General features: G+C 53.2%; 3 protein-coding genes across 3 annotated transcripts; 2 read left to right on the top strand and 1 right to left on the bottom strand.

Moving 5' to 3' along the window:
* Positions 1-18: 18 nt before the first annotated feature.
* On the top strand, positions 19-3,306 carry BDW70DRAFT_160375 (uncharacterized protein; the record flags this gene model as incomplete). The annotated part of the gene is made up of 2 exons (XM_073740838.1): positions 19-994; positions 1,052-3,306. Coding segments are annotated over 2 exons (3,231 nt in total), but the record flags the coding sequence as incomplete, so codon positions are not given.
* Positions 3,307-4,421: 1,115 nt separating this feature from the next.
* Positions 4,422-7,634, top strand: BDW70DRAFT_56795 (uncharacterized protein). Its single transcript, XM_073744300.1, has 4 exons — positions 4,422-4,629; positions 4,702-5,718; positions 5,765-6,354; positions 6,403-7,634. The coding sequence occupies exons 2-4, from the start codon at positions 4,711-4,713 to the stop codon at positions 7,322-7,324; spliced, it is 2,520 nt and encodes an 839-aa protein (XP_073595497.1). The 5' UTR covers positions 4,422-4,629; positions 4,702-4,710; the 3' UTR covers positions 7,325-7,634.
* Positions 7,635-8,180: 546 nt separating this feature from the next.
* BDW70DRAFT_137031 (uncharacterized protein) lies at positions 8,181-9,404 on the bottom strand. Its single transcript, XM_073736965.1, has 4 exons — positions 9,079-9,404; positions 8,643-9,015; positions 8,486-8,550; positions 8,181-8,421 (listed from the first exon to the last, which is right to left on the bottom strand). Exons 1-4 carry the CDS (start codon positions 9,196-9,198, stop codon positions 8,320-8,322), a joined length of 660 nt encoding a protein of 219 aa, XP_073595496.1. The 5' UTR covers positions 9,199-9,404; the 3' UTR covers positions 8,181-8,319.
* Positions 9,405-9,486: the final 82 nt, after the last annotated feature.

Genomic DNA, 9,486 nt, shown 5'->3' with positions numbered 1-9,486 from the left:
GCAGAACCGGCAACAGAAGCAGCAGCAGTAGCAGAACCGGTAACAGAAGCAGCAGCAGAAGCGACAACAGATGCAGCAGCGGAATCCGAGCCAGCAGCAGAGCCGCCAGCAGACGCAGCAGCAGAACCGGCAACAGAAGCAGGAACAGAGCCGCCTGCAGAAGCAGCGACGGAACCTGAGCCTGTTGTGGATGCTGCACCAAAGGAGCCCCCGGAGCCTGCAACCGGAGGAAAGAAAAAGAAGAAAGACAAGAAGAACAGAAAGAGTCGACAGCAGTCTCCCTCTGCTGAGAAAGTTGAAGAGACGGCTCCTGCTGTTTCTGCCGATCCTCCTGTCTCTGACCCAGCCATCGCGGCTGGTGAACAAACACCAGCTGAGGATGACAAGCCTGCCACAGAACCGAATGAGGAGGCAAAGGACCTGGAGCCTCCTAAACCTATAGAACCGGCCCCTACAGCAGAGTCAGCCAATGAGGAAAAACTGGCGGAGCCCACCGAGGAACCTTCTGTAGCAGAGCCAGCTGAAGAAGCGCCAGTTGTAGTGGCGGCTGAGGAGCCGCCCGCTGCAAAGTCTGGTGAAGCTGATGTTTCAGCCCAAGAACCTGTTGACGAACAAGTGCCTTCCTCAACTACGACTGAAGAGGAAGCACCCGCCACAAATGCTCAGGAGCCCGAGCCCGCCTCGGCACCGGCTGAAGAAACGCCTGTTGCAGAAACTCCTGTTAAAGTCGAAGCCGAACCTGTAACTGGAGAATCTACGCCGGAGGAGTCTACGCCTGAAATTGTAGAGGCTGTGGGAACAGCTGTAGAGCCAGCTGCAAGCGCTGAACCACTAGCTGAAGCGCCCATCGAGGAGGAGAGACCTGCTGCGGAAGCTGGGGAAGCCCCAGCATCCGAACCTACCCCGGAGGTCGCAGCTGAAGCACCAAAGGAAGTAACCGAAAATGTCGAGCCAACGCCCGAGGAGGAGAAACCTGCCGAAGGGGCTTCTAATGGTACGTATTAGCCGATTATCAACTTGGCGTTATGAGCAACATGCTAACCGAGTGAAGAAGACGACTTTCCCGAGTGCGATCCTCTAGCAGGCTTCGACAAAGTAGAAGCGGAGAAGGCAGCAGTGGCGCAACAGGCGGAGAAAGATGCTGAACTGGAGGCAGAAGAGGCGTCTCGACAAGCAGACGAGCTGATTAACTTTGATGAAGCCCCCGCGTCTCCTGTTGTGGAAGAAGCCGAAGCGCCTGCAGCTCCCGAATCAGAAGCTGTTGACCCTGCGCCTGGCCCTGAGCCGGCTGAGACTGCGGCTCCAGAGGCTGAGGCAGCAGCTGAGGCTCCGGCGGAGGAAGCGGCAGCCGTCACTGTTGATACGACAGCGGAAGATGACCCCAAGGCCGCCGAACCAGAAACTCCAGCTGAGCCAAGACCTAAGGCCGTTGAAGAAGCACCCGCGCCTACGGTTGAGGAAGCTGCAGCGGCGGAGGAACCGCCAATGGAGTCTACAAAGGAACCTGAACCGAGCGAGGCTGCTCCCGCAGAACAGGCCGCAGAAGAAACTCCGACTGACGATGTTAAGGAGCCGGAGGCCATTGCAGCCGCTCCTCAAGAGACCGCTGAGCAAGCGCCCGCCGCTGACGAGACACCCGAGCCGCCAAAGCCTGCTGAGGAAGTACCCGCCGAAGTCGGAGTCCCAGCTGTAGAGCCAGCCGCAGCTGCCCCTGAAACTGCAGAGCCTGAAAGTGAGCCTGTTGTTGAAGAAGCAAAGCCGGAGTCTCCGGTTACCCGAGAGGTACCTGATGAGACAGTAGCTGAAACGTCAGCTGAGGAACCGCCGGTCGAGGAACAAGCTATTGTAGCGCCTGCAGTTGAAGAACCTCCTGCTGAAGAACCAGCAGCACCAGTTCCAGCAGTGGAAGATTTCCTCGTAAAGGAGTCTGAGGCCGAAGAGGCGGCTGCACCGGTAGCTACCGAGGAACCCGCTCAATCAGCTGAAGAAGCCCCCCGAAAATTGGATATTTCGGACACTCCAGCCACTTACATGGTCCCTGCCGCCGCTGTTGCTGCCGCCGCCGCCGCATATGGAGCAACAGCATCATCCGCGCATCCAGCTGATCCTGTCGCCGCCGAGCCTGCCAAAGATTCAACACGGGCAATCGAAGACGAGTACGTCTATGACGAGCCGTCACCAAGGACACTAGTGCCCGATACATCAGCTGAACTTGGAGGGCATGAATCGCCGGAAGACAAGTACGCTATGGCTCCCAGAGAATCCCTGGAACGTTCGAGGCGACGAAGACGAAAGTCATACGTGGCCGACTACGATGACGAACGACGACCGTCGAAGAGCTCATCAGAAGGGCGCGGGCGGAGACATGGCCAACCAGCTCCTCCGCCTCCAGCCCCTCAAAAGACCGAACGAAACAAGCTAAGCCAGCGATGGCTGGAGGCCCTTGAAGAGTCAAGAAGGCAATACGAAGAGAAATCTCAACGTGAACTGCGCCGGCTCCAGAAGCTTGCTGCAGAGCAAGAACGAGCGAAGCGGTCTGAACGTCTTGAGCGTACCAGAAGCACTAAAGAAAGGGATTCCGCATCCAAAGAGTTAAGACAGAGAAGCTCAGGGGGTAGCCGCGACGGCGACCGCGCGCCATCGTCCAAACATTCACAGTCGACGGTTCCCAAGCCCCGGCACTTTTTGAAATACGTCCCCTCCGAAGAGGAAGTTTCGAGCAATGAGCCACTACCCAGGGTCAATAGCACCAAGGCTGTAGCGAACATTCCCGATATGCCGCGCAGACGCTCATCCACGAGCCATCATTCTCATGGACACAGCCATCGTCACCCATCTGAAGGACGGCCCTCCATGGAGCGGCCTAGTGGTTCCCGCCGCAGGGAGGAAGACTACGCTCGGCTGGAAGCACGAGGCCACACAGAGAGGTCAAGCGGTTCTCGTCGTAAGGAAGAGGACCCCTCTCGAATGGAAGTAGGACATACCGTGGAGCGGTCGAGTGGTTCTCGCCGCAGGGAAGAGGATCCTGCTAGGGCAGAAGCACGCAGAGCTCGAAGACACTCCGAGGCGATTGCCGAAGCGCAAGGAATCGAGCACTCTGAGCGAGAAGAACGCCGTCCTGACCGCCGGGAACGGCGTCGTGACGAGCGTGAGCGGCGGGATGAGTATCAAGACGAGACTCCCCGATCCCGAGGAGACGACCATGAACGTCGGCGCCGTCACCATCGCAGGCGTGAGCCTACGCCTCCGCCCAGCGCAGCTACCAAACTCAAGGGCATGCTGAAGGCCGTTATCGCCGCGCACTGATTATTGATACGAAACGAACATATGAATATACGACATTACTTTTCCAACTAACATGCATTACTAACTTTCATCCTTCTCCCATTTTGCTTTGCGTTCACTTTGCATTATTTTGGGTTTGGCGATGGCTGTCAGCTGCGCCGCGGAGGCATTTGCATGGAGCGTCATACATACAACTGAAAATTCTCAATGAGGGATTATGATTCATGACACTAGGAAGCGAGCATAAATGGTGTCCTGCATTGCATACTGGGAGATCTATTTCTATTTTATTCTTATGATTAGCTTAGGTTCTGCATCAGGATCTTGTATCATCACAGACTGCCATACTATAGAGAATGCATTCTTCGCCAGGTTTTCCTTGGTCAATAACGCCATACACTCGGATTCCCCCGCACTCGAAATGGCCTCGACCGGTTATTATTGGAAACTGGAGTAGGGCATCCATGCAGGTGGCCATTCCTGGAGTTCGGATTGTATGTACCTAGTACATATCTAGAGGTGATGTCTTGGCACCCCTGATGCTTGCTCTTAGCGATTCTGATTCGAAGCCTACTCAGTAGTATACTATCAGTGCCGTGAGCTGCTGTGCTCGAGTGTTCGATGAAGTAAGATAGTGTCATGCGCAACTTCGCTCTCTCGTATCTTTTAGTTGTGATATCGTACCTGTTCAGTGCTCAATGCTCCGTCGCTCTAGTGATCCCATCGCCTCCCAGCGACAATATCTTGACTCAATCAACGACAACAACGACAACGGCTCCACTATTATGTCATGAACCAACTCGAGAATCGGAGAAAAGCCACAGTCAGCGACTCAAGAGCTCATTCGACCGATTCAAGTCGGCTGGACCGTTGAGATGGCCAGCGATCCGCCATGAGCGCGGTCCCCAGGCGAGCTAGCGTGTTGCCCCCAGCAACCTCCATTCCCGCATCAATGTTTACCTCCTCCGCTCCGCTGCTGGCCACCCACGTCGCAGGGCTTGCAGTGGCGTCGGCAGATTGGTTGACTGTTCTTGAAGGCAGCGGAGGATGATCGTCTCTTAACCTTGGTTGTTGTCCTGCGACTGCTTCAAATTCCCTGGTTCCCCGCGAACGGTCTGGCTCTCGGTAACTCCTTATCCCATCTATCCTACTGCTTGCTGCTACTCCTGCATTCGTCTTGCTTTTGAGTTTTGTCAATGTCTTTTGTTGCATCGGAGCTGTGCGTCTTGCGCTGTATTTCTTGTTGATTTGAAGCCGTTCATTGTTTTGCTGCTTTGCTGCTTTGTTTTGTCTTTGCTTCTTTCTTTGCGAGGTCCACCACTGGTACTGGTGTTTGGGTTTTTTGTGAGTGCACCTACCCGTCACATTCCTTAGACTACATACCTCAGACTCAATGCTGACATTTTGGCCGTATAGAGACAAGACATGGCTTCGACGCAGGCTCCCGCCATTTTCGAAGATGCGCCTCGTTCTCCCACCAAACCGTCCGTCCTTCGAGCGCTCCTGGGCCATAGACGAAACCAATCGGCCGACGATGCCGCTCGCTCGATGCCCTATACAAGCGGTTCTTCGAGCAGTTCCTCCCCGGTGGAGCAGCAGTATTCTCCATCGAACCAACAACCCCTTGGAGAGATCAACCCCAATGGTACACCAGACGGCATGTTCTATCCTGGATCCCCGAATAAAAGCGGTAAGGGGTTGCACAAAAAGACGAAGAGCGCCGTCTCCTTGAAATCTCTCAAGAACTATATCGAGCGCAAGCCAGAAAAAACAGCCGATGATCCGAGCAGCAAACCGAAGAAGGCGAAGTCTACCAATAGTTTCACGGCTATCCTGAAACGGTCCCAGCACGGACGCAAGAGCGACGAGGTCAAAGATGGCCGTGATAAAGAGAATAGAAGCCCTTCTGACCCTGCGGATAATATACCTTCCCCTATCTGGACGCAGTATGGCACGCCGACGCACTCGTTCCGTGACGGATCCTCGCCGGCCAATAGCAACAGACGGAGAATCTTGCAAGAGGACGTCTCGCTCTACACCCCCAAGGGATACGGTCCCGCCCAGCAGCGGAACTTCTACGACTACCACCAACCATCCCTCACCAGCCGAACCAATGTGAAGCCTCGCCCGAAATCAGATTTCTTTGCTAACGGCTCCAAGGTGAAGGACCTTCTTGGGCCTTTCCAGGGGCTCTCCACGAGCAAGCAGTCTCTCGTTGACCAGCAGGAGCCCGCTTCGAAGATGGAGTGCGGAAGGCCTAGAGGTCTTTCGACTCCTGATGCTCGCTCTGAGACGGAGTCCAGGCAGGCAAGCCCGAAGAAACCCTCGCGTGTGCAGGAAGTGATTTCGGCATTCAATGCGAAGGAGCGTGAGGCTGAGCTGCAGAAGCGGCTTAATTCTAAGGATCTGGAAAGCGAGTTTGAGAAGCTACTTGTTAGCATACCCACCTAGATTGGATGGCGCGAGCTAACGTGGACAGGATGCGAGGAACATTCCTCACAACATGAGGGACAAGATGAGGTCTTTAGACACAAACATAAAAGTTGACTTCATCCAGAAAGACAAGCTCGAGAGCACAACGCCTCACAGCGCCGCCAGCACATACGCAGCTGAGAGTACAGGCCGCCGCGGCCGCGGAAAAGACAAGAAAGAAGAACACGACAGTTATGACAGTAAAGGGTCTCGATCGCGGTCGAGGAGTCGCGGGTTCACCTTCAGCAGGGGCAACTCCTCATCACCAACCAAGAAGCGGCCAGAGAGCGGAAGCTCCCATCGACGACCAAAGTCTATTGATCTTAGTGCCCCTGGGCTGTCTAAGATTCTCACACCTAATGCATCCACAACGTCGCTTGCGGTCACGGCACGCCGTGACACGGCTACCGACCCGTCGGATTTTGTGCACTACTTGAAGGAGATCCAGAAGCCCGAGATTATCGAGGTTGGCAAAATCCACAAGCTTCGCATTCTTCTTCGCAATGAAACTGTCAGCTGGGTTGATAGCTTCATCGCTGAAGGGGGCATGGATGAGATAGTACAGCTTGTCTATCGGATCATGAAGGTTGAGTGGAGGTACGTCGACTTCGCTTACTGCTGAAGAACAAGGCTGATCCATAATAGGGAAGAACACGAAGACAATCTACTTCATGAGACATTGCTGTGTCTCAAAGCTCTCTGCACAACGTCTGTGGCGCTGCAACGCCTAACCGATATTGAAGCAGAGCTGTTCCCAGCATTACTGGGCATGTTGTTCGACAAAGAAAAGAAAGGCCCTAGCGAGTTCACCACCCGCGGCATCATCATCAACCTCATCTTTACCCAGCTTTCAACAGCAGCATCTGCCGAAGACGGTGCAGCCCGCACCACCCGTATCCTCTCATACCTCCGAGACCCCCCAGAAGAAAACCAACCGCTCTCATTCATCGCCAATATCTACCAATCCCGCCCCTACCGCGTCTGGTGCAAGGAAATTTCCAACGTTACCAAAGAGGTCTTCTGGATCTTTCTGCACCACCTCAACGTAATCCCCGTGGTGCAATCTGATAAAAGCCTGGGAAGTTACCGTGAGCGTCACTTTCCCGCACCTCGTCCGCCTGTCCCTGCCGCACCCTACGTCGGCGGCGTAGAGTGGGACGCAACTAATTACCTCGCCGCTCACATCGACCTGATCAACGGCCTCATTGCATCCTTACCGACAGTTGAAGAACGGAACAACCTCCGCAAGGAGTTGCGCGCCTCGGGATTTGAGAAGGTCATGGGCGCCACACTCAGAACCTGCAAGGAAAAATTCTATTCATCTGTTCATGATTGTCTGAGGACTTGGGTCTCGGCTGCGGTGGAAGACGGCTGGCCGCATCTTGCTGTTAGAGAGGGGCCCCCCAGGCAGGAGGCTTCGTCGCCTACGAGGTCGCCAGTCAAGAGCCCAAATAAGAAGGGCGGACTTAATGATTTGCCGCCGAAGCTGGATTTGAAAATCGATATTCCGGTCGGTGGCGGTGGTGGGGGTAACAGGCAGGGAGACCCTATTGGGGATTGGTTGTGAGTTGCCTTGTAGGATTTCCGACTTTATAGAGAAGGTCCATACTATGCTATCATTACAGCCTAGACTCGACTCGACTCGACCCGACTCGCGTCCTCTTCCCCGTCGACCTTTTCCATCAAACAGTCATCTTCATCTTCATCTTCGTGGGCGTTCAGCATCATCCTTCTGCGCTCCATTGCTCATCATCTTCATCTCCGAGCCCATGATGGACTCTCAACGTTATCTTGGGTACACCGCACAGCACTACTATTTCATCTTGGAGAACGGCGTTGGCATTTTGGCGTTTTTGTTCTGTTCCATTTTGGGTCGCATTCATCCATCATCTTTCCCTTCTTTGCTTCGTCTCCGTTGCGTTGCCACGGCGAAACGACACGATTCTTATGACATGATTAACGGGCCCTTCCCTCTCATCTCACATTCTCTCGTTTGAAACTTGAGCTTTTGATTTGATGCAATGCAGCAACGCAGCAATGCAAAGCAAAGCATAGCACTGATTGCCCAGCACAGAACAGCACAGCACAGTACAGACCCAGGCAATTCAATGCAGATATTATGATTTCATTATTTGTATGACAAGGCTGGATTTTCGGGATCAGTAAATAGTTCGAGAGTTGTTCGTGTCAATACAATCGATTGATTGAGTAATTTGGTTTGGTCCTCGCGACTCTTGTTCGCTGTGTATCTATGTCTTGCGTGAGAGTCTTAAGTGTATTCGACTGGATGCCTGAGAAAGAGCTTCTGGACTGTAGTGAGCAATCGCGGCATCTTATATGCCTACTACGCCTAGCTGGAACGATGTTCTTTGCTAACTAACTACTGTGCCATCAAAACACGTTCCCAGTATGCCGGTGTTCTGTAACCTCTGTAACCCTTTAATTACTAGTCTTATGCGTGATATATACAGTAAAAAATACCGTTGCAATGCTAAAATCGAAATACTATCGTACCCGGACTCGTTGGGTAGATACTATTCTACTGATCCAGGAGTTATATACCTACTCCTGCTTTGGAGTAGGGTCCTCAGATCGCCGCACGGAAGATGAAGGCGGGGGAGCAGAGAATGCACCCTTGAGTGCTCCAAAGATGTTTGTGCGTAGCTACAGGTTCAATGTTAGCCATACAACCCAGAGAAAGGCGGGCAGGAAGTGGTGAACGACGTACATCCTCAAGCGGTGTTCCACCTCTCTCATCCCACTCCATAAATAGCAGTGCGTATAGTATAACAACTGTTCAAAAGTGGTTAGCATATCGACCACGCACTCTTTTCCATCTTCTCTCCTTGAACAACGTATATAAAGAGTATGAAGAGAGTACATACATCCAATAGTTCCCCACTGCACAATCTTAGTTGCCTTCGTCCATTTGGGCCTCGCATACTTCAGCGCCGCGCGCCGACGGTACTTGCGCTCGAGGCGGAACTGGTGTTTTGGCGAGAGCTTCGACATGTCCGGGGGCCATTGGCGCTTTGGTGGGTAGCGGGAGTAGTCTTTAACGGGGAGGCCTGTGTTGGGGTCGATGTAGGTATGTGTTTCGGTTTCGGCTTCGGGGAAGAGTGTTTCGGGTGATTGTGATTGTGTAGTTGATGAGGATGGGGAGAGGCGGAAGGGAGAGTTTGAGGTAGTGTGGGAATTGGCGAAGAGGCAAGATTGCGAGAACAATCTGTAGAGTGGTCGTGGTTCTCGTCGGTTGTTCTGACCGGAGTGTTAGTTCAGTTGTCATTGGGAGACGGAGAGGCTGGAGTGTACAGGACATACAGTTGGCGCGCGGAGATGCGGTTGCTCTTGAAGTTTGCTGGCGAGGGTGATTGGTGAGCATGATAAAATTGAGCGCGCTGGCAACGCAGCGGAGAAAATAGTCTGTGGTAATCTACGCATTGTTAAGGTGTAACTGTAAAGTAGTAGAAGTGGATTGGAGTATGCTCGGAGATCTTGAAGCTTTTCGGAGGCCTTGTGATGGATAAAGATTGGCTAAACCTAATACGGTTACCGCATTTCAATTTGCTCTACCAAATTAAGTATGGCTGAATTCGGGCGGAAATAACGCAAAGATCGCAAGATCGAATCTCGCCGGGGGCTACCAGTTAGGAGATTTCTGGGAAGGAGCTTTTTTGCCATAGCGTACGGTTTTGTCCACGGCTATCTGGGGTTTACATAATTCGCGTG

Source organism: Aspergillus foveolatus (genome assembly GCF_047715535.1).
Source record: "Aspergillus foveolatus strain CBS 279.81 unplaced genomic scaffold BDW70scaffold_27, whole genome shotgun sequence".
Taxonomy (NCBI): Eukaryota; Fungi; Ascomycota; class Eurotiomycetes; order Eurotiales; family Aspergillaceae; genus Aspergillus; species Aspergillus foveolatus.
Note: the sequence above shows the minus strand (reverse complement) of the source record. Positions and strands in the feature narration are given on the sequence as shown.

Coding starts and splice junctions, on each gene's coding strand:
- BDW70DRAFT_137031 (XM_073736965.1), bottom strand. CDS start 9,198: ATGCGTAGATTACCACAGACTATTTTCTCCGCTGCGTTGCCAGCGCGC. Junction 9,016..9,078: donor CGCATCTCCGCGCGCCAACT/GTATGTCCTGTA, acceptor CACTCCGGTCAG/AACAACCGACGAGAACCACG. Junction 8,422..8,485: donor GTGGAACACCGCTTGAGGAT/GTACGTCGTTCA, acceptor TTGAACCTGTAG/CTACGCACAAACATCTTTGG.
- BDW70DRAFT_56795 (XM_073744300.1), top strand. CDS start 4,711: ATGGCTTCGACGCAGGCTCCCGCCATTTTCGAAGATGCGCCTCGTTCT. Junction 5,719..5,764: donor GCGAGTTTGAGAAGCTACTT/GTTAGCATACCC, acceptor TAACGTGGACAG/GATGCGAGGAACATTCCTCA. Junction 6,355..6,402: donor ATCATGAAGGTTGAGTGGAG/GTACGTCGACTT, acceptor GATCCATAATAG/GGAAGAACACGAAGACAATC.